This window comes from Muntiacus reevesi, chromosome 1, assembly GCF_963930625.1.
Source record: "Muntiacus reevesi chromosome 1, mMunRee1.1, whole genome shotgun sequence".
NCBI lineage: Eukaryota > Metazoa > Chordata > Mammalia > Artiodactyla > Cervidae > Muntiacus > Muntiacus reevesi.
The window spans coordinates 81,560,224-81,584,624 of NC_089249.1; the positions used below are offsets into that span (position 1 = coordinate 81,560,224).

At 41.6% G+C, this 24,401-nt stretch overlaps 1 protein-coding gene across 2 annotated transcripts; it reads left to right on the plus strand.

Moving 5' to 3' along the window:
* Window positions 1–215: 215 nt before the first annotated feature.
* Window positions 216–24,320, plus strand: TDRKH (tudor and KH domain containing). 2 transcript variants are annotated; one of them, XM_065926962.1, is made up of 14 exons: window positions 216–312; window positions 15,677–15,813; window positions 16,447–16,553; window positions 17,279–17,468; window positions 18,372–18,511; window positions 18,618–18,939; window positions 20,035–20,195; window positions 20,373–20,545; window positions 20,780–20,844; window positions 21,126–21,277; window positions 21,503–21,604; window positions 21,842–21,935; window positions 22,139–22,226; window positions 22,403–24,320. In XM_065926962.1, the coding sequence occupies exons 2-13, from the start codon at window positions 15,690–15,692 to the stop codon at window positions 22,189–22,191; spliced, it is 1,683 nt and encodes a 560-aa protein (XP_065783034.1). In that variant the 5' UTR covers window positions 216–312; window positions 15,677–15,689; the 3' UTR covers window positions 22,192–22,226; window positions 22,403–24,320. The 2 variants fall into 2 exon arrangements, with proteins under 2 accessions (XP_065783034.1, XP_065783042.1); XM_065926970.1 differs by lacking the exon at window positions 15,677–15,813 and having other exon boundaries at window positions 225–312.
* The last annotated feature ends 81 nt before the right edge of the window (window positions 24,321–24,401 follow it).

The window sequence follows — 24,401 nt, forward strand, 5'->3', positions numbered from 1 at the left end:
TCTCAACGTCGTCGGCTTTCCCTGGAGTCTATTGGCTGACCTGGTGGGCCGGGGCTTTGCTTTCCATCCGGGTAATTGGGTACCAGCACGCCGTCGCTCAGGGGCAGTTCCCGCGAGGATTGGTTTCGAGGAGGAGGTTGATTGGCCGGGCTTGCCAGCCGGGCATTGATTGGTGCGGGCCGGCTGCGGGGGCGGGGAAGCAGCGGCTGAAGCGAGGCTGGCGCGCCTTGGAGTGGTACTGCTGGTGAGAGGCGGCTACCGCCCCAGGGGTGAGGTGCGAGGTAAAGTGCGCGACGGCTGACTCCAGGAGCGGTAAAGGCAGGGACCAGGAGCGGAAGTTTGGGGAGTGGGGGAGGCTGAGCCAGGGACACCACCGGCAACAAGAAGGCGGGGAATGTGGGACTGAGAGAAGAAAGATGCCCCCGGGCGAGACGAGGGTGTGGGGCCGGGGAGCTAGCTTCTGAGCCTGGCTTGGTGAGGCGCTATGTGGGGGCAGCTTTCTCCCACCCCGGGGCTAGTAACTGTTTCCATAAAAGTGCGCTCGTCCCAAGGTAGTCACAGCGGACCCTTGCACCGTAAGAGAGGGTTTGCCCCAAGCCACTGATTATCAGTTTGCCTCTTATTTCCCAAAGCTTTTTCTTTAATGGTCTTCAGTATTTGTTTTTCCAGTTTCCCTCTTTAGTTTTTAATGAAGATAGAATCGTGGGTTTTGGCTCAAGACTCCTGTGTCACAGGTACTCTTTCCTCAGCTGAGAGAAATGGGTGAAGGCTTTTTTCACTCACTGGTTTAAAAATAAATGTAGCAAGAAGGAGAAAACTTAAAAAAAAAATGAGAAAATTGAATGAGCTGGTTCAGTTCAACAAACCGATCACCATGTTTTAGGTACCTTGTAGGTTCTGGTTGTTAGGAGATATTGGAGTGACATATCAGATCCTGGCTCCCATGGAGTTCACTTTGTGTTTTGAAATGTATATCAGATAATTGTTAGCAACTGTTTTAATACAAATATCAGGAAATGTCAAAGTTAGCTTTTACTGAAAACCGTTGCCTAACTACATTTCTCAACCTTGAAATGACCCACATGTCTATTCTTTATCTAGGAGCTATGATCTTAAGTTCTAGTCTCCTCCTCATGTTCAACTTGAAGTAATAAAATCAAACACAAGTTAGCATTTAGTTATGTAGAATTGGCGCAATGCCTGGTAGCTCAGACGGTAAAGCGTCTGCCTACAGTGCCGGAGGCCAGGGTTCGATCCCTGAGTCAGGAGGATCCCGTGGAGAAGGAAATGGCAACCCACTCAAGTATTCTTGCCTGGAAGATCTTATGGACTGAGGAGCCTGGTAGGCTTACAGTCCATGGGGTTGTAAAGAGTCAGATACGACTGAGCGACTTCACCTGCACTTTCTTTTTTTCACTGTAGAATTATTCTCTTTTCCATCATATTTTCCACTTTTAATTTTTAAGAGAAATTTAGCAATGTGAAAGGACATGTAAACAACTATACTTGATTAATATTAATCAAGGAGATATTCTTTGAGATACCAGCTGATATTATAGCACAAACCTCATTTGTAGTATCTGAAGAGATGTTAGTAAAATTTAGGTTTTGTTTCAAATGGAAGTCACCCAGTAAATTCATCCATGTCACAGATGTTCATCCCCCCCCCCCACAGATCATCAGTATTCTATCTCAGACACTACCATCTACCAGGTGCTCAAATGAGAAACATGATAGCCGGGTCCTTGGCTCACCCTCTAACTTTTCCATAAATCAATTGCTGGGTCTTGTGTATTCTTCCTTTGAAAGCTTTCTGAACCGACTGTCTGCTTCTCTCCATCTCCATCATTGACACCTGGACTAGCCTCTGAATTGGTCTCCCTACACCGGCTGTTGCTGCCTTCAGTTCATTCTCAAGACAGACATAGCCCTTAATCAATTATTATAAGCAAGCAAGTGCTATGGAGGGATGTTTGGAGTACTGTGGAAACCCATAGCAATAAAACCCAGCTTAGTACAGGGTCATACTAGGGTCATTCTGTCCTCTGAGACAGAGAAGAACATTTTGAGGTGTTCTCGAGACCCTTTGGAAAACCTCAAAGTTAATTAGAGGTCAGATGAACTTTATTTAGAATTTGAACTTTGGGAAGTTTGTCAAAAATATCAAAAAGTTTTGAGACTTCTCTGTCAGTGGCTAAAACTGAGCTTCCAATGCAGGGAGTGCCAGTTCCATCCCTGGTCTGGGAACTAGGATCTCACATGCCACTCCATGTGGCCAAAAATTTAAAAAAAAGAAATGTAATATATCAAAAAGCTTTAAAACACTTGGTCAAATAGGATTGTACGTGGAACGATTCTTAGTCACGTAACCAAAGTGACAGTAAAAGATCTCAAAGGCAAATATAGAAATGTATTTCTGTTCCTCATATCTTCTTTTTCCTGAAAACATTTTTCTTTCCTTGGATACTGCAATGTTTCCCTTATTCTAGTAGCTTTAATTGCATGTATTAATTAGAATTCCCAGCTCTTAAAGCTCTAATTTTTAATGAAAACTAGCAAGCAATTAACTTTTTTATGTTAGCATTCTGTAGATTGGCAAGTTTATATATAGTATGTAAATATTTATATACTATTTATGCTCATAAATAGTACATAAATACTAATTGTGGTTTCTAGAAAACATGTGCTTTTTAATAGAAAATGTCTTAGCATGACACCAAACCTATTAAATAGTTCAGATATCTTTAGTTTCTTTGTGAAAGGAAATCTATATTCACTAATGCTACAGTAGTTCATTTTATTTGGTAATTATCTATTCGGTAGACTTTCAGCATTTAACGTAATTTAGCAAAATGCTAAAATTTCAAATTACCAAAATGTGGAGAGCATTTTGGATAGACATTCCCAAAACATAATTAGTCCGAAAGAGTTTACCTAAAGACTTATTTCATTTACCTCTATTTACTTAAAAGTTTCAAAGTTATTTTCTTGCCAGCAAATTTCACAACAGATTTAAGGTCTTTTTTGATTTCTAGTAAATCTAAGGTACAATAAAAATATTATCCATTATGTTAATGATTCTAAAGAGATATATTATTAATTCAGCAAACTTAAGCTAACTTTAATACCAGCTATTGATTCAATATTGAGTACTTCCCGGCTGTTACCAGCAAATTGGCTTCACCTCTTGGTGGGTGTCAAGCCATAAAACCAAGTCAAAGACTGGGAGAGAAAAGGATTTATTACTTGCAGCAAGTAAGGAGAACACTGCGAATCTGTCCCAAAACAGTGTCTCCTCAAATAGCAAAACTGGTGGGGCTGTGTAAGGGCACATGCATATTCATGAAGGGACTTGGGTGATTGAGAGTCCTAGCTTTAGTTGATTGAAGTCAGGAGAGTCAGGAAAAGACAACATCATCCCTTAGGTGTCAGTTGATCTGGTGGTTCAGTGCTTCAGGCTAATCTTTAAGACTGAAACAGAACCTGGAGTTCTGTTAACAACTGATAATATTATCTTGGCTGTTATTACTTCTCTTGCCTGATAAGCCATTGTTTTCTGGATTCTTTGTTCTTCTAAAATCATTAGTTACTGTCATGAGACCTGTTCAAGGACAAGCATTGTGGCCAGGCTTAGATCACAAAATGACTTAGGCTAAAAATGGCTTCTCTACTGTCAAGAAAACGTGTCCAGGGACCTCTTATCTATCTGCTTACAAGATCATGTGAAATTTCTGAGTATTTATATAGGTGTTTTAATTTTCTTTAAGCCAATTATGTAGAGTTCTTTTACAGATTAATTTTGGCAATACAGCACATCTACCGGAGAAGGCAATGGCAACCCACTCCAGTACTCTTGCCTGGAGAATCCCAGGGACGGAGAAGCCTGGTAGGCTGCTGTCTATGGGGTCTCACAGAGTCGGACACGACTGAAGTGACTTAGCAGCAGCAGTAGCACAGCTATAACACAGATACATAACAGACACCCTATAGTTTTCATTCCAAAATTTCAGTCATGAATCAGGGACAATAATGTTAAACCCATCAGTTACAAGCAAATTCAAATTGGATTCAAATTGGGTTTCTGGCAGATGGAACAAATCAGTCACCTTTTTAGATGGCTAAACCCTTTTTACTAATACTTAATGGAGAAGATAGTTAAGACTTTGTCATTGACAAGTTCCAAATTACCTACACCCTTCCTGAAATTTGCATTTTATTTTTTAAATTGAAGTGTAATTGATTTACAATGTTAAGTTAGTTGCTGGTATACAGCAAAGTGATTCTGCTATACGTATATACACATGTTAGTTTTCGTATTTTCCATCCTGGTTTATTACAGGATATTGAATATAGTTCCCTGTGCTATACAGTAGGATGTTGTTTATCTACTTTATATATAGTAATTTGTATCTGCTAATCCCAAACTCCTAATTTATCCCTTGTCCATTCCTTTTTCCCTTAGGTAACCATAGGTTTGTTTTCCATGTCTGTGAGTCTGTTTCTGTTTTGTAAATAAGTTCATTTGTGTCTTATTTTAGATTCTACTTGTAAGTGATATAATATGGTATTTGTCTTTCTGACTTATTTAGTATGATGATCTCTAAATCCATATGTGTTCCTGCAAATTACATTCTTTTTTCTGGCTGAGTAATGTTTGTGGTAGAGTAATACTTGTGCCACATCTTCTTTCACTGCTCCTCTGTCAGTGGACGAGTAGGCTGTTTCCATGTCGTGGCTACTGTGCATAGCTGCCATGAACATAGAGGTGCATGTATCTTTTTGAATATGGTTTTCTCAAATATATGCCCGAGAATGGGATTGCTGGATCATATGGTAGTTCTACTTTTAGTTTTTTAAGGAACTCCCATTCTGTTCTCCATATCAATTTACGTTCCCACCAACAGTGTAGGCAGGTTCTGTTTTCTCTACACCTTCTCTAGCATTTATTGTTTGTAGACTTTTTGGTAATGGCCATTCTAACCAGTGTGAGATGATACCTCCTAGTAGTTTTGATTTGCATTTCTCTAATAATTAACAGTGTGTTGAGCATCTTTTCATGTGTTTTTTGACCATCTGTCTTCTTTGGAGAAATGTCTATTTAGATCTTTTGCCCAGTTTTTGATAGGGTTGTTTTGTTTCTTTAATTGAGCTGCATGAGCTGTTTGTGGTATAATCTGAAGTCAGGGAGCCTGATTCCTCCAGCTCTTTTCTTTCTTAGAATTGCTTTGCCTATTCAGGGTCTTTTTTGTTTTCATAAAAATTTTTTTGCTGTTAATTCTGTGAAAAATGTCATTGGTAATTTGATAGGGATTGTATTGAATCTGTAGATTTTTGGGGGTAGTATACTCATTTTGACGATATTGATTTTTCCAATCCAAGAACATGGTATAGCTTTTCATCTGTTTGTCATCTTTGATTTCTTTCATCAGCGTTTTATAGTTTTCAGAATACAGGTCTTTTGCCTCCATGTATAGGTTTATTTCTAAGTAATGATATTTTATTCTTTTTGATGATACATGGGATTGTCTCTTTAATTTCTCTTTCTAACCTTTCATGCCTCAGTCATGTCCGACTCTTTGCGATCCCATGGACTGTAGCCCACGAGTCTTCTCTGTCCTTGAAATTCTCCAGGCAATCACCAATTTAGGGACAACGCGCCTTGTCAGCTCGGAAGCTGTTATGGAATGAGAACGACACCCCTTTTCCCTAGGCAACATAATTCTCCTAAAAGAAAAGGGGGGAATGAGAGAGTCATTTCCTAGGCAGGTTGATAAGAAGTCTAGGGGTCCCCAAGGAGAGAGAGGTCTGGGATATTCAAGGAGGAAGAAAGGACAAACTTTTTAACTTTTTTTTCCTTTACATTCCTTAGGATTATATAACAATAATGTATCCTGCCTGAGAACAGTCTTTGGGTTAAACCCTCTGGCTAATTCTGTTATCTTAAAATGTAAATTATGGGAGTAGGTCTGGTCTTTACAAGGATGTATCCTGCCTGAGGACAGTCTTTGGATTAAACCTTCTAGCCAACTCTGTTATCTTAAAATGTAAATTATGGGAGGGGGTCTGGTGAGGTCTTTGCAACCTCCAGACATTCTTTGGATTCATTGGAGAGTATATAACTCCATTGCTAACACTAGTAAAGGGAGTACTCTTTTGCCCCCTTCTGATGCCTATGTCAGAAGCTTTCTCTATCTCCTTTATACTTTAATAAAACTTTATTACACACACAAAAAAAGATAGAAATTCTCCAGGCAAGAGTACTTGAGTGGGTTGCCGTGCCCTCTTCCAGGGGATCTTCCTGACCCAAGGAAGATCTCTTACATCTCCTGCATTGGCAGGCGGGTTCTTTACCACTAGCGCCACCTGGGAAGCCCCATTGAAATGCAAGAGTGTCTTAATTTTGTATCTTGCAACTTTACCAGGTTCATTGAGCTCTAGTAGTTTTCTGGTAGTATTTTTAGGATTTTCTGTGTATAATATCATGTCATCTGCAAACAGTGAGTTCTTTTCTTTTCCAATTTGGATTCCTTTTATTTATTCTCTGATTATCATGGCTAGGACTTCCAGAACTATGTTGAATAAAATTGGCAAGAGCAGACATCCCTTGTCTTGCTCCTGATCTCAGAGGAAACGCTTTCAGCTTTTCACCACTGAGTATGATGTTAGCTGTGAGTTTGTCATTCAGTTCAGTTCAGTCGCTCAGTCGTGTCCGACTCTTTGTGACCCCATGAGTCGCAGCACGCCAGGCCTCCCTGTCCATCACCAACTCCCGGAGTTTACTCAAACTCATGTCTTATCGAGTCGGTGATGCCATCCAGCCATCTCATCCTCTGTCATCCCCTTCTCTTCCTGCCCCCAATCCCTCCCAGCATCAGGGTCTTTTCCAATGAGTCAACTCCGCATGAGGTGGCCAAAGTATTGGAGTTTCAGCTTCAGCATCAGTTCTTCCAGTGAACACCCAGGACTGATCTCCTTTAGGATGGGCTGGTTGGATCTCCTTGCAGTCCAAGGGATTCTCAAGAGTCTTCCTCAATCCCACAGTTCAAAAGCATCAATTCTTCAGCACTCAGCTTTTTTCATAGTCCAACTCACATCCATTCATGACCACTGGAAAAACCATAGCCTTGACTAGACAGACCTTTGTTGGCAAAGTAATGTCTCTGCTTTTTAATATGCTATCTAGGTTGGTCATAACTTTCCTTCCAAGGAGTAAGTGTCTTTTAATTTCATGACTGCCATCACCATCTGCAGTGATTTTTGGAGCCCAAAAAATAAAGTCTGACACTGTCTCCCCATCTATTTCCCATGAAGTGATGGAACCAGATGCCATGATCTTAGTTTTCTGAATATTGAGCTTTAAGCCAACTTTTTCACTCTCCTCTTTCACTTTCATCAAGAGGCTTTTTAGTTCCTCTTCACTTTCTGCAGTAAGGGTAGTGTCATCTGCATATCTGTGGTTATTGATATTTCTCCCAGCAATCTTGATTCCAGCTTGTGCTTCTTCCAGCCCAGCGTTTCTCATGATGTACTCTGCATATAAGTTAAATAAGCAGGGTGACATTTTTTAAATCATAAATTGGTATTGAATTTTGATCAAAAGCTTTTTCTGCATCTGTTGAGATGATCATATGATTTTTATTCTTCTGTTTGTTAATGTGGTGTATCACACTGATCAATTTGCAGATATTGAAACATCCTTGCATCTCTGGAATAAATCCCACTTGATCATGGTGTATTTTTTTTAATGTATTGTAGGATTCACGTGGTTAGTATATGAGAATTTTTACATCTATGTTCATTAGTGATATTCACCTGTAATTTTTTGGTGGTATCTTTGTCTGGCTTTGGCATTAGGTTGATGGTGGTGTCATAGAATGAGTTTGGAGTGTTCTTCCTCTGCAGTGTTTTGGAATAGTTTCAAAAGGATAGGTGTTTACTCTAAATAAATGTTTGATAGAATTTACTTGTGAAGTCATCTGGTCCTGGACTTTTGTTTGTTAAAAGTTTTTAAATCACAGTTTCAGTTTCAGTACTTGTGATTGGTCTGTTCATATTTTCTATTTTCTTCCTGGTTTTCTTTCCTTTCTTCCAAGAAAGGAGACTATACCTTTCTAAGAATTTGTCCATTTCTTCTAGGTTGTCCATTTTATTGGTGTATAGTTGCTTGTAGTAGTCTCTTATGATCCTTTGTATTTCTGTGGTATCAGTTTTTCATTTCTAATTTTATTGATTTGCACCCTCTTTTTTCCTTGATGAGTCTGGCTAAAGATTTATCAATTTTATATTTTCAAAGAACCAGCTTTTAGTTTCATTGATCTTTTTTGTTTTCTTCATCTCTATTTCATTTATTTCTGCTCTGACCATTATGATTTCTTCTACTAACTTTGGATTTTTTCTCTCTCTAGTTGCTTTAGTTGTAAGGTTAGGTTGTTAGATTTTTTCTTGTCTCTTGAAGTAAGATTGTATTGCTGTAAACTTCTCTCAGAACTGCTGCTGTGTCCCACGGGTTTTGGATCACTGTTTTCATTTTCATTTTTCTCTAGGTATTTATTTATTTCGTCTTTGATTTCTTCAGTAAACCATTCGTTGTTTAGTAACATATTGTTTAGCTTCCATGTTGTTTCTTACCTTTTTTTCCCTTGTAGTTGACTTCTGATCTCATAGTGTTGTGATTATTGTGATTGGAAAAGATGCTTGATATAATTTGTTTACTGTCATTACTCTCTTTTGTCTAACTTTATATGTTTGTAGCCTCTGTTCCTCAGCCTGCAGGATTGTAGCTTCTTGCTTCTGTTCTCTGTCCCCTTGTAGGTGAGGTTGGTCCAGGGGCTTCTGCAGGCCTCCTAGAAGGAGAGACTGGTGCCTGCCCACTGGTGGGTGGAGCTGGGTCTTGTCCCTCTGGTAAGCTGGAGTGTGTTTAGAGGTGGCTGTGGGATCAGGACAACTTTAATCAGCCTGTCTCCTGATGGGTGGGGCTTTGTTCCCACCTCCTTAGTTTTGTTGTTTTTGTTGTTGTGCTGGGTCTTCATTGCTGGGTCTTTTGTTGCTGCACACAGGCTACTCTTCGTTGCAGCACATGAGCTTCTCATTGCAGTGGCTTTTCTTGTTGCAGAGTATAGGCTTCAGTAGTTGCGGCATGTGAGCTCAATAGTTGTTGCCCATGGGCTTTTGTTGCTCCATGGCAAATGGAATCTTCTCGGACCAGGGATCCATGGATCCTGGACCAAGGATCTGCCCGTGTCCCCAGCATTAGCGGTGGATTCCTATCCGCTGTACCACCAGGGAGTCCCTGTTGGTTGGTTGACCTGAGGCATCTCAGCACTAGAACCTGTAAGCTTTTGAGTGGGGCCAGGTCTCAATGCCCAAATGGGGACCTCCTGGAGAGCTCACATTGAATATTCACTGGGGCCTCTGCCACCTGTTCTTGCCCCCACTCTGAGCCACAGCCAACCTCTATCTCCCCAGGAGAACCTTCAAGACCTCCAAGTAGGTCTGGCCCAGGCCTCCATGGAGTCACTGCCCTGGGTCCCAATACATGTAAAACCTTTTATGTGCTCTCCAAGAGTAGAGTCTGTTTCCCCCCAGTCCTGTGGCGCTTCTGCACTCAAGCCCCACTGGCCTCAAAACCAAATGCTTTGGGGACTCCTGCTTCTGATGCCAGATCCCCAGGATGAGGAGCCTGACGTGGGACTCAGAACTCTCACTCCTGTGGGAGAACCTCTGCAATATAACTATTTTCCAGTTTGTCAGTTGCCTACCCAATGGGTATGGGATTTGGTTAAATTGTGGAAATGCCCCTGTGTCTTATTGTGGTTTCTTCTTTGTCTTTGGATGTAGAATATCTTTTTTATTGGTTTAAGTCTTTTTTGTCAATGATTGTTCAGCAGTTGTGATTTTGGTGTTTTCATGAGAGGAGGTAAGCTTAAGTCTTTTTACTCCACCATCTTATCTCTTCAATATCCGGTAGACTTTTTAATGATGGCCATTTTGCACAGTGTGAGGTAGTACATCATTGTAGTTTTGATTTGCATGAAATTTGTGTTTTTAAAAAATAGTCCGGGGAATTTCCTGGTGGTCTGCACTCCCAGTGCAAGGTTCAATCCCTGGTTCAATTACACAAGCCACACAGTGCAGGAGAAAAAAAAAAGGTCCAGATAAGAGCTCTAGGAGATTTGCATCCCAAAGGCACGGGAAGAAAAACACAAGTTCCTCCTTGGAGTACTTTGTTCCTTAAGGGCTAGATTTTTGTTCTTCAGTACTTGCAAGCCTCTTAATAAGTGAGGTTTTGTTGTTGTTTAGCCACTAAGTCATGTCTGACTCCTTGTGAGCCTGTGGACTGTAGCCTGCCAGGCTCCTCTGTCCATGGGATTTCCCAGGCAAGAATACTGGAGTGGTTACCATTTCCTTCTCCAGGGGATCTTCCCAACCCCTGGAAGAGAACTCTTATCTCTTTAGTCTCTGGCATTGGCAGGCAGGTTCTTTACCACTGGCACCACCTATGAGTTTTGTATTATTTCTGGAGGCCACACCTCTGGTCCTATAAAGACTAGATTTTTAAAAACAAGTGATAGGGGAAGCACACTGACTGAAAACTGTCCACCCTGGCCAGGCACCATAGTAACTATTTGCCTGAGTTATTTTATGACAGGAGTTCCTGGTAAGGAACATGGAACTCATAAGCCACCACTAACCGGAAGAGTTCAGGAAAGAACAAAAGGAGACACCATATGTCCAACCACCTTCCATAATCCTTCTCGTTGGCATCCATCTTGGCTGAGCAATGCGTGTGCCACCAGGAAGGACTCTTGAGTCAGGATGATTGGCCAAAGACAACCTGGAAACTAATCCCATTACCATAAAACCTGAGACTATGAGCCATGTGGCAGAGCTGTTTTCCTGGATTCCCTTACCCTTCAGCTCTCTGCCCAGGAGCCCTTTCCAGTAATATTTCTTGCTTGGTTAGCACATGTGTCTACTTGGACAGTTAATTTCCAAGTGTCAGACAGGAACCCATTTTTGGGCCCTGGAAGGGGTTCCCCTTCCTGCAACACAAGGACAGTGGTTTTTAATTCCTCATAAAACTGAGTAGCCATGTCAGTGCAAGGACTGACATATGCATTGACCAATGCTGGAATTTTATGTTCCCTCATTTAGCTTGGGGGACAGAGACCTCACCTCTCCCCAGTAAAATTTCTGTCAAGTTCTAAATATCAGCTATGATCAGTTTAGTCAGGCCAGTGGTCACCCATCTTGGCAATCCATTTACAAACACTTTTAAGGATTCTTCCTGGGTTTAAGAAAGTATTTAGCTATGGTCTACAGCCTCAGGTGTCCCGTTTCTTTTTCTTTTAATTGAAGTACAGTTGATTTACGGTGCTGTGCCAGTCTCTGCTATACAGCAGAGAGACTCAGTTTTACACATATATTTCTTTTTTAAAATACTCTTTTCCATTATGGTTTCCTGCGCTGTATATAGTAGGACCTTTGTTTGTCCATTCTAAATGTTTGCATCTACCAACAGAAGATTCCCAGCTGGTCCCTCCTCTCCCTCCCCGTTGGCAACCACAAGTCTGATCTCTGTGTCTGTGAGTCTGTTTCTGTTTGTATAGGTTCATTTGTGCTGTATTTTAGTTTCTACATATAAGCATGATATTTGTCTTTCTCTTTCTACTTCTCTTGGTATGATAATCTCTAGTTGCCTCCATGTTGCTGCAAGTGACATTATTTTATGGTTCTTTATGGCTAAGTAGTATTCCATTGTGTATATGTATGTCTCATCTTTATCCATTCATCTGTCAGTGGACATCTAGGTTATTTCCATGTCTTGGCTTCTGTGAATAATGCTGCTGTGAACATAGGGGTGCATGTATCTTTTTGAATTATAGTTTTGTCTGGGTGTGTGCCCAGAAGTGGGATTGCTGGATCATATGATAACTCTGGTTTTCTGAGGAACCTCCATACTGTTTTCCATAGTGGCTATACCAACTTGCATTCCTCAGGTGGTCCCATTTCTAAAGGTAACCATTTTATAGTGTCTCCGGAGTGGAAAGGCAAGTCAGAAGATTATTAGAATGAGTATTCAAAGATAGAGAGGAGCAGTTTTTAGGTACCTATCATTAATCTTTCATTAGCCTTCTACTACAAATCTTTAAATGAGGTTATTTTGAAATTTTGAAGTCTTTTGAGGCTTCTATATATCAGTTAAAATAGGTACAATAGTTTAAGATGAGAGCTGTCTAAAATTTTAACTTGGAAGTTTTTCAATTCACAGGATCCAAAGCTTTAAAAAGCTAGCCCTGTACAAATATTTCTCCCTGCTAACCTAATTTTTTAAAAGAGAAAAATTCTTTCCACTATTTCTAGTATACCCTGCAGGCAGAGTTTCAGGAGACTGCCAGCTTTTAACTGCATTCAGAAAATCAGTTTTGGAATGCCAAAAAGAGAACCCAGTCTTGGCCATTCCAGGGTGGGGTTTCCTCTAATTTTTAGTTAAATATTTGCGAGCATACATAAACCCAGCTGGCATTCCTGTAGGTGGCTGGCTGTCTGCACGGGAGTTTGGCCTTCGAGGCACAATTTCCCATTATTAACTTGGCAGCCTAATTCAGATATGAGATACAGTCTGAGGAACATTATAAGGGCAGTATAGTCAATCGAATATGTGCTGCTTCTGAGTCTAGCTCCCCAAGAATGTCATGCTTTATGGTTCAGGCAGGTATTTTCTGCCAGTAGGATGGTTTGGTCGATGTGTGGTGCAGAGACACAGTGCACACTGGAGAGGAGAGAGAAGGCCAAAGGGTAGAGGAAATTTTTTTAATGTTTAAATTATCCTCGACTTGCCTTAGAATATGAATTTTTATTTCATCACACCTAATTTGTTAAAGTTAAAAGCAGAATGGTTGTAAGTGTATTGATAGGCTAAGGAGTAAGACTGTGAAGACAGAAGTGACATGTGACAGAGCAAAGATACTTGAGAAAGCACATCCTGTTCCCCTAGTAGAAGTAGTGTTAGAATATAAGGCTGTGGAGATGATACTCGGAGATTAGGTTATAAAGAACCTTTCATACCACTGAGCTTACATGTAGGCAAGAGAGTTGCTGAAGAATAAGAGGAAGTGTGTTCATTCAAAGATTATTATTGACCAAATGCTTATTAAGTGGCTGCTATGTGCTAAGAGGCCTCCCTGGTGGCTTAGACAGTAAAGCGTCTGTCTGCCATGCAGGAGACCCGGGTTCAATCCCTGGGTTGGGAAGATCCCCTGGAAAAGGAAATGGCAGCCCACTCCAGTATTCTTGCCTGGAAAATCACATGGACAGCGGAGCCTGGCAGGCTACCTTCCACAGGGTCGCAAAGAGTCGGACATGACTGAGCAACTTCACTTTCACTTTCATGTGCTAAGTACTGAGGAAAAAAATTTTTTAAATTCCTACCTCTGGGGAGTTAACTTTCCAATGGGGAAACAATCAAAATGAACACCTTGCAGGTCATTATAATGACTGGGTTTTAATCATAGTGAAATGGAAAACCGTAGAAGGATTTGAGCAGATGAATAACACTTTTCACTTACTCCAGCTGTTGTATTGGGAATAAATTGTACGATGATAAAAAGCAGGGAGGTAATTAAGCTTTTTAATAATCTAGACAAGAGATAATGGTGGTTTTGAGCAGATGTTGGTCATAGCAATAGAGACGTTAAAAAGTAGTCAGGTTCTGGATAATCAATGTAAAACAAATAGGATTTGCTTCCAGGATAGATGTGCTATTTGAGGGGAAGAAGAGTAAGATTTTTAGCCTGAGGAACTGGAAAGAATGGAGTTGCCACTAACTGATAGGGCAAAGAAGAAAGGAGTGAGATCCGGAGTGCTTAGCAAACTTGCATTTGCTGAGTTTGAGATACCTATTAAACATCAAATGGTGATATTTCGTAAGGAGTTGGATGTACAAACCTGGAGTTCAGGAGAACAGTCCTCACTTGATCTGTGAATTTGGGAGTTAACCATCAGCAAATAGATGGGGCTTAAAGCCAAGACGGAATGATTCTTGAATAAAGAGGGCAAAGGACAGAGCCCTGGGTCACTCCAGTGTTTAGAGGTTAAGAAATGGAGCAAGAACCAACAAAGGAGGCTGATGGAGCAGCAGAGAGGGAGAAGGAAAACCAGGAAACAGTACTGTGAAGCCAAGTGAAGAAAGTGTCAGAGAAGAGGGAGTCACCAGCTGTGCCAGACTCTGGTGGTTGGGGAGGTAGAGGGAGGACTGAGACTTGATCACTGGATTTAACAAATCCAAATCCCTGGTGACCTTCACTAGAGCAGCAAGAGTGAACTCAAGAAGAGAAATCTAGCACAGAAGCATTGACACTGAGTTTTCTTGTAAAAGGAATAAAAGAAATGAGTAGTATTTGGAGGAATAAGTGGAATTGAGAAAGAATTTTAAGAAAGAAATAATAGCGTGTTTGTCTGCTCCTGGAAAGATTCGGTAGAGAGGAAAAGATTGATGATGCAAGATAAGGAAGGAGAGCAACACTTATATGAAAGACTCAGTGCTAGAGCCAAGATAGTTCATCCATGACCACAGGAAGGAAGACAAAATATTTAGGAGGTGGAAGTGGATGGATCAGTTTGGAAGTTAGTGAATATTTTCTCCAAATGCTTTACTTTCTCAGTGAGATAGGAAGCAGACATCAGTTGAGAGGGAGAATGAGGAAGGAAGCACTAGAGGTTGGAGAAGAGATGGTATAAAATAATTGGGAGGGTAAGAAAGTATTGATACATGAAATAAAGAAATAGAGTGAGGGATATATTAAGATATGCTTGGTAAGAAAATGAAGATACAATCAGAGAGAGACTAATAGCAAGAAGACCGTTACAGTGGTCTAAATGAGATTTGATGAGCAATCAGTTCAGGTACAGTGTCAGGGTCATTAGCATATAGATAGTAGTTCATGCTTCAAGTATGGATAAAATTGCCCAAAGAGAGCAGAGTGACAATAGCAATGGATAGAGGCCACTGGAAGACAAGCTCAAAACTCAGAAAACTCCTCTAGATTAATAGAAACCATGGGAAAGAGGGAACAGAAGTGAGATTAGATAAGGCTTATATATGCCATCTAGGTTGATTACCTGGAAAGTTTTAGTTTTGATGAAGGAGCAGGAGAGAATCCCCTTTCACTGTTAGTTGAGGAGTAAATAGAAATAAGGAGTACAGAGAATAAATAGATCACACTTCCAAGAAAGAGAAGTAGAAGGAGCAAAACCTAAACCTGGGCCTGGAATGCCATTCCTTTCAGAGACAACAGCATCTGGAAAGGCCAGGAGGCATAGAAGTGCACATGTAAGGAATTTTAAATAGTTTGATATGAAATGTAAATTTTTTAAAATATTTGATTCAGTTAATTTCTTGTTCCTTTGTCTTTTAAAGCTGATCAATAGATCGTTCTCTTTGCAGGGGTTGAGAAGGGAGTAGTACTCCTCTATTTAGTCATATGTGTATGTGTCCCTCAGCTAGCTTTCTGAAAAAATACCCTGTGGCCTTTCACATGAAGTACACCTTGAGACTGTTCAAGCTCTTTAAATGGGAAACTAGGCTGTAGTATTCGTTGTAATATTGTAATGTGTTCCATTCTCTCTGACATAAAAGTTGTATGAAAGCTCCTTTCTCTTCATTTGCTTATTTCAGGAGGCGGCCCAAAATGTCCACTGAACGGACTTCTTGGACAAGTTTGTCCACTATTCAAAAAATAGCACTGGGCCTTGGGATCCCTGCCAGTGCAACAATTGCCTATATCCTATACCGCAGATATAGGGAAAGCAGAGGTATGTGAATCCATGGCTGTACATACCGAAATGGTTAGACTATGTTCTGGCATTGTTAACTTGAAACTTCTTTCAAGTTATCATTTGTTGGGATGTAATTAACTCTCTGTGAGGGACCTTTGAGACAAAGTTTTTCTGTTCTATGTTAACGTGAAGCTAGTCTGTGAAATAAAGAATCATTTTATAATTCTGTTGATATGTTCCCTTCAGCAACATCAGCACTGTAAGGGATTCTGCTAACTGTTGGGTCCAGTTTCCCCACAGGCTGGACCTAGAGAGTAGGACTTGCAAAATGATTTGTGTATAAACAAGGGAAGTTCTGAGCCTAGTAGACTCCTCAGGCAACTTCTGGCCTTCATTCTTCTCCAGGAGTCATGTCTTGGGAGAAGTAGTTTGCCCAGAATCCAATGGCTTTTCCCGTTTTAGCATTTGAAAACAGTATCCCAGAGAGAATGCCCATCGTCTGGTCTTTCAGGACCTTTTAGTTCCCACTCAGATACTGCTTCTCCTTCTCTTTATGATTGAAATACTCAATTTATCTTTTACATCAGTGTCTCTTTGACAGCTTTGATTCAGGGGAGGGGAAGTAATAGCTTTGGGTATTGTCTAAGTCTGATCTGATGATCTGTGCAGAAGAGCGGCTGACATTTGTTGGGGAAGATGACATCGAGATAGAGATGCGAGTCCCCCAGGAGGCTGTAAAGCTCATCATTGGCCGGCAAGGAGCCAATATTAAACAAGTGAGTGTGTGAGCAGGCAACAGCTTTCCCAGGGACTGATTTCTGCTGTCCATACTCTGTCCCCATTCTGTAAAACCCACTTACACTATGTATATTTTAAACAAACAACATCAACAACAAAAATAGGAAGTTTCTAGCTGCTGTTTTCCTTCCAGAGATGAGTACTTCGACTTCTTATAGAATGGGTGACTTAGTAACTCAATGGCTGATTCGTGTCAATGTATGACAAAACCCACTGAAATGTTGTGAAGTAATTGGCCTCCAACTAATAAAATTAAAAAAAAAAAAAAAAGAATGGGTGACTTAGCTTGAAATGGGGATTTTTAATTGGATGGTTCTCATCCTGGTATAGTTTGAATCATTCCTTTCTGCAATGGAATTATGAACTCATTAATTGGTAGTAATAAATTAATTGCTCCCTGGTTGTTTTTACCATCTTCCATTATTAAGTTGGAATGTCAAGGAAGCAAAATAATTTATTCTTTAATCCAAATTTGGGGAAAGACCAGTCTAAACACAGAGAAGCTGTTTTGGATTAACTGCTGTTTAGGGTTACCTTTGTCTCTCCTCCCATAAGTACATATAGTTGAAGTCTGCTTATGGCACCCGATTTCACTGATTGCTGTGTCCAGTTCATCACCTCCAGGGTTGGGTTTAGAGTACCCTTAGCTGACCCAGGTGAGAGCTCTTCCAGAACATACTGCCACGTATCCTTTTCTCTGCAGCTAAGAAAGAAGACAGGTGCTCGGATCGATGTGGACACGGAGGATATAGGAGATGAGCGGGTGCTGCTTATCAGTGGTTTTCCTGTTCAGGTGTGCAAGGCCAAAGCAGCGATTCATCAGATCCTGACAGAGAATACCCCAGTGTCTGAGCAGCTCTCAGTTCCCCAGAGATCTGTGGGCAGGATCATAGGTACCCCTGGACAGCTTTCTCTGCTGTCTCCTTTTTGTTTCCCTTTGCCTTTCTTTCACACCTTCTGGAGGGTTTTTCCTGGCCTACTTCCCCTTCACCTTGCTGAGGAAAAAAAGACAGGGAAATTGAGACCAGAACTTTACTTTTTTATAGAGCTAGTGGTAAAGCAAAACTCAGTACCTCAAGAAGTTGTAAGAGAACTTGCCTGGTGGTTCAGTGGTTGAGAATTTGCCTTCCAATGCAGGGAACATGGGTTCGATCCCTGATCGGGGAACTAAGATCCCACAAGCCTCAGGGAAGCTAAGCCTGTGTGCCACAACTGGAGAGATGCCTACATGCTACAGCTAAGACCCAACACAGCCAAAAATAAATAATAAAAATTTTTTAAAGTATGATCTGAACCTTACAAATAGGTTCCACAAGGGTTCAGGTAAATGTATTTACCTCATATTAGACTTTTAAAGGGAAGCTAAGGATGCTGATTTTATCCTAAATCTCTCAAGACCATGCTCTAGAAAGCACCTTTTATGCCTTCCCCTAGAGCATTCCTCATGCTGCTGTGAGAGGCAGAGAAGTGTCCTGTCCTTGGTCCAGTGGTTTCATGTAGGACATCTTCTAATGAAGTGAGGCTGTGAAGTCTGCTCAGTGGCCAGAAGATGAAAGTGACATGACCACATTAACTTAGCCAGTGTGTAGAATTTAAATAAAATGGATAGAGCAAATAATCTAGTACCCCCCCTTATTATAGTAAGGATTTCAGTAGCTTCTGTTTTCCATTCACTATCCTATATTCTGTTTAGTTTGAAAACGAGCCCTGACTCTCCCCTCGTAGTGTATACAAGATAGTGGCATCACTAGTAGTAGTAGAGGAAAGGACAATGTTTTATGTATTATTCAATACAGGGCGAGGCGGCGAGACAATTCGTGCTATCTGTAAGGCCTCAGGAGCCAAAATCACCTGTGACAAAGAATCAGAAGGAACATTGCTACTATCAAGACTTATAAAAATCTCAGGAACGCAGAAGGAAGTGGCAGCAGCTAAGGCAAGTCGCTAACCTGAATTGTATCTGAGAGTGAGAAGAACCCTTCACTCCATCCTGGGTCAGTATCTGACCATGTAGATACCATCCCTTCTCTTATTTTCCACAGCATTTGATACTGGAGAAAGTTTCAGAAGATGAAGAACTTAGGAAGAGAATTGCTCATTCTGCAGAAACCAGAGTTCCACGGAAGCAGCCAATCAGCGTAAGAAGAGAGGAAGTGACAGAGCCAGGTGGAGCCAGAGAGCCAGCTTTATGGAAAAACACTGGCACTAGCTTAAAACAGGCTGCACCTCTGGCAGTTCCTCCCCACAAAGGAGATGGCGACGTGGCTGTTGTAGGACCAGAAGAGGGTTCCTGGGAGAAACCTAATGATGACAGCTTTCAGAGGTCTGGTGTCCAGACCAGTCCAGAGATGTCCATGTTTGAAAGTATGTAACAAAGGGGGATCCCCTTAGCCATATGGAAGATAGAAATACTGGCTATGTGTGTATGCTCAGTTGTGTCCACGACTGTTTGCAACCCCATGGACTGTTGCCTGCCAGTCTCGTCTGTTAATGGGATTTCCCCAGAAGAATACTTTAACAGGTTGCCATTTCCTTCTCCAGGGTATCTTCCCAACCCAGGGATCAAACCCTCTGCCAATCCTGCATTGGCAGCAGGTGGGTTCTTTATCACTGCTACCTGGGAAGCCAGAAATATTGGCTTAGATATCCCAGAATAAGGAAACAATAAAAAAATAATTTGTTTTCTTGACTACATTTACAGTTCTTTAATTACAGATGGGACTTTCTGGTAATATTTTCCTTGGGTTAATACTGAACACCAATTTTTTTTCTGAATACAAACCAGCTAATTAGAGAACAATATAGAAATATGCTCGTTCACAGGAAACTGGTCTGTAAGTAATACATCAAATAATTGAATTACATGATATTCTTTCTTCAAACATATACAAATAAGTAAAATACTTTTGAGTCCAATATTTTTTCCTGTCTCATTACTGTTCTTAAAAATCTTCACCATTCAAGAAGAATGAAAAGGCTGTAGGCTTTTTCTTCTATGCATAGGTACTGGGATGGGCAGGGAAGACCAGAGTCCTTAAGAGGTTCATAGACGTGTCCAGGGTCTGTAATGAGTCGGTGGTGGAATACAGTCTGGAGCAGGCCCACATCTGTCCATATATCTTCTCCCTGGTCCTGCTGTAGCTAGCATATGAGGATTTCCCTTCATTATAATTGGTGCTGATTTGAATACATGGCAGATGACAAAGAATGTGAATGAACTCTACTCAATTACATAGAAAGGGAGAGAACATAGCTTATAGTACCTTTCCTTCAGGATTTTCTTGTATGATTCATCCACTTGTCCCTCCAGCCATTTTTAAATGGTATTAGCCACTTGGTATTTGTACCTCTCACCCCACCGATGCAGTCTTCCCATTTCAATCGGAGGTGATTCTGATAATGGTCATCATATTAGATAACAATGATTCTGTAGCTTAACTTGCTTATGCCTGTGGTTAGTTCCCAGTCCGGACTTCAGTTTCCATGCTGATGAATTCCTAGAAGTCTATGTCTCTGCTTCTGAACATCCTAACCACTTCTGGATCCAAATCATTGGCTCCCGCAGCCTGCAACTGGATAAGCTTGTCAGTGAGATGACCCAGCACTACGAAAATAGTCTGGTGAGTCGCTGCGGGGACAGGGCTGGGGTCCGATGAAGTGGGACATGTCCTTTTCACTCTGAGGTGTTCTCTTCCCGTTACTGTGGAGCAGTGGCTTGTTCTTCCTTCTGGTGTCCAATCTCTCAGCCCCTCCCTTCCTAACTCTGCCGTCTCCTGACTCCTCACTTCCTTGTGTAGCCTGAAGACTTGACTGTACACACAGGAGACATCGTCGCTGCGCCTTTACCGACAAATGGTTCCTGGTATCGCGCCCGGGTCCTTGGCACCTTGGAGAACGGGAACCTGGACCTTTACTTTGTTGACTTTGGAGATAATGGAGATTGCCCACTGAGGGATCTCAGGGTGCTCAGGTCAGTGTGGCGTCAGGCTGGAGTCTTCATCCATTGACTCAGTCCTGGCCATAGCGTGGTGAGCTGTTGGCACTTCTCACTGGGGAGGGGCTGGAGGTAGGGTTGGAAGATACCTCTTTACAGAGATCAGTTAATTATCTTCTGCTACTGGGTTAACTGGTGCTGTCTAGAAGCAAGGAATATAAGAAGGCCCTCCTAGCACTAGGATTCTAATTTCAGTTTCTTTCACTTTAGGAGTGACTTTCTAAGCCTTCCGTTTCAAGCAATAGAGTGTAGTCTGGCACGGATTGCCCCCTCAGGTAAATTGGTCCTATTAACTATTGACTCTGCGTCCAAATAGAATAACTTTCATAGGGCATGTGGTTGGGATTCTCACATTCCCAGGCTTTTTGAGTTCTGGGGGCTCAGGCGCCTTTTCATCACCAGTGCCAGACAGCAACAGCCAGAAACCTGCCTGGCAGTCAGACATAGGTACCTTCTGAAGTAGACAGAGGTAGTTCCAGCTTCCCTCCAGGACATAATCCCACCCCTGTCAGCACTGACCCCTTCTTAGGCTCTGTCTACAATATTTTTTAACCAGGTGAACAATGGGAAGAGGAAGCTTTGGATGAGTTTGACAGACTCACTCACTGTGCTGACTGGAAACCCCTGGTGGCCAAGATCTCTAGCTATGTCCAGTCTGGGATCTCAACTTGGCCCAAGATCTATTTATATGATACCAGTGACGGAAAGGTAAGACTGAGGTTCACTCGTTGCTCACTGTCTCTTCGGTATATTTATAGGCTCATCTTCTTTTCCTTTCCCAGAAATCCTCATTTGATGATAGTCCTGCCTCATAAGATCCTGCTTACCTGAACCACCAAAGGAATTTTTTAAAGTATCAATCCCAGCTCTTCTGCCCTTCCTTTGATTTGCCCTTCTTTGAACACCAAGAAGCCTTTTCATTTCTTTTCTCAGAAACTTGATATTGGGCTAGAATTAGTTCGTAAAGGATATGCAATCGAGCTTGCAGAAGATGTGGAAAAAAGCCAAGCTGCCCCAGTGATGTTGGACGACCTCGTAAGTGAGCATGGGGTGCTGCTCTGGGACCAACCTTGTGCCTCAAGACGGGGGGCTTCTAGTCAGGCATGCAATTTGTAGAGCACTCTTAAGGACTCTGAGTTGCTCCACTAGTTAATCAAGGGAAGCACTGTGTCCCTCAGCAGCCACACCAGACTCTGAGCAAAATGATGAGGTGGCTTCTCCTTTCCCACCAGCCAAACACATTCTTCCTTTCTCTCCTGTTTATGCCCTCAGGCCACAGAAACAGATGTCTCACTGAGCATGCTCACTGAGACCAAGAAGAGCCCTGGAGAGATAGCAAACACCCTGTCCTGCCTCAGTTTATCAGGTACAACAGCATTTGCTCCCTCGAGCATCTCTGGAAGTTACCAATTCTTAGTCAGCCTCTCCGAACTAGGGAAGTTGTGTCAGGATTTATCTCCTAACCAGAGTGGTCATTGAACACCAAAAAGCCTATTTTTTTCTCTGATCCTCAATGGCAGTGCCTGCCACAGTAGGGCAGTATCTAACTTTATCCTCATGTCTGAATAGAAGCTGCTTCTATGTCTGGTGATGATAATCTTGAAGATGACTACTTGCTCTGAAGTAACCTTCAGTTGCCTCGGCCATCTGCTTTGCTGTGAGTAGAACTGTCCTCTATCTGTAGCAAGCAGAGAGTAATGAGGGTGACCACGGGGCCTTGCCTCTTCCCTGTAGCCCATCATATTACTACTTCTCTGCAGCTGCCTTACTGCAGTTTTACTTTGTTTGAGCCCTTTCAAGCTTTTTGTGTCTCTGTGTGTGTGTCTTTGGCAGGTTTGGCATAAGCCTTGGTGCCTGGAGAGAAGAGCCCGTAATAGAGATCTATGCAGTTCTTCCTTCGTTATATACATGACCTGGCTTGCTGTGAACCAAATGCATTTTCTTCTTCCACTGGACTACCAGAGGGCATGTGGGGTGGAGGGAGACAGACACACGCCCCTAACTCCACCACCACCCCGTGTGCCCTGTGCAGTGTGAGTCTGCCGCACGGTGTTCAGGCTGCTCAGTATCCAGCTTGTTCCCCTCTGCCAGTCATAATGCACAGTATGCTAAGCAATGTCCTCCTTGAGGCTGGGAAACAGCCAGGGTTTGGTTATTGGAAGTGATGATTCTGCAGACTGACTCACCGCATCAGGTTGACTCTGGTTAAGGGGAAATCTTTTGAGTGGTAAACTCAAAGATTACAGTTAAGTCAGACAGCAAAGGCAAAAGTCAGCATAATTATATTAAAAGCCTCAGGAAGTAAGAAGAGAATACTGCTTCCCAGCCTCAACTGCTGATGTGTTATTGGAGACAAGATTTTTGTAACAGTGCTCTAGCTATTTCCCAGTAAACTTTGGTTAAAATACAAGTAGACAAGGAGAAAGGTAACTCAGGAAATATTGCTATATTGCTGGTATAGTATCTATATCAATATATGTATACACAGAGCCATAGAGAACTTGTAGAGCTGTTTAGATCACTTGGGGTGTTCTTTGCTAAATAAAGTTCTTAAGAAAGTTATCTAAAACTAAATGCTGGTTGAATCACAAGGTGGAAACAAGCCTATGGGTATCTTCTGTACTGAGATCTGGTAAAATTGCCAAACACCTCACACCACCTATGAAACAGCTGTCCCTCTCATGTGCAGATCATATTCTTTCCTTAAAGCAACTTCAGGATTAATCATTCACTAACACCTCACCTAAAAGGTAGATTAGAATTATAGAAACCTGGGTTCTAGGAATAGATCTTTGCTGTGAACTTACAGAGCCTGTTTCCTTACATAGCATCTCTCCATTTCTGACAGTATTGTAAGGATCCAGTGAGAACTGTGAAGGTGTTTGAAAGTGGGCGGGAGAATAACGGTAAATTAACTTTTTTTTTTTTAAGATCAGCTAGGCAAAGTAGAAAACTTAAAACTAGTATATAAGACACTGATATGTGGGACTTTTTAATCTAGGAGTTAATGAAGTCTACCCATATACTACATGGCAACTATATTTTCCCAGAAACACAATTTTCAAATTTTACTGTCTTAGAAAAACCTCGGTACCAATTAGCAGAAAGACTTCAGTGAAGGAGCATCTCTGGGTAGCTTGGGTAGTCCCACAGGAATTAATGAAAGCGTGCCGTTGATTTGATATTTCAGACCTTGGCTGCACTTGCTCACTGAAGCGGGCTCGGCCCTGGAATTGGAGCTACTGTACGACAGGATCATGGGGCTAGTCAGTCCCCAGTTTCCTCAGCCTTTACTCTTTTTTTTTTTATTTTATTTCATCGAAGTATAGTTGATTTACAGTGTTGTGACAATCTCTGCTGTACTGCAGAGTAACTCAGTTATACACATACATTCTTTTATTTCTGTATTCTTTTTCATTATGGTTTATCCCAGGATATTGAGTACAATTCCCTGTGCCATACAGTAGGACCTTACTGTTTATCAGCCTTTACTCTAAAAAGAGGTCTCCTGATATAAATTGTTCATAGGACTTCTCTGAAAAATGAGTGGTGTCTCATTCTTAGCTACAGTTTGTTACTGTGTATGAAAGCCTTTTCCTTTAATATTGCTTTTAAGACCTCTTAACCCATCCTGATGGGTTCCCTATTCTTAACAACACTACTTTTGCAGCCTCCTGGAATGTTCCTGCCCTTAAACTAGTGCCACAGGAACCATGTACCTTCTCTGATTTCCTTCACTTGTCTCCAGTTTGAACCGAAAATATGGATAAAAATATCCCAGTAAAGCTTAAGTCTTTCTGAATTCCCTGGTTCCTGCTTCTGGCAGGTGCTC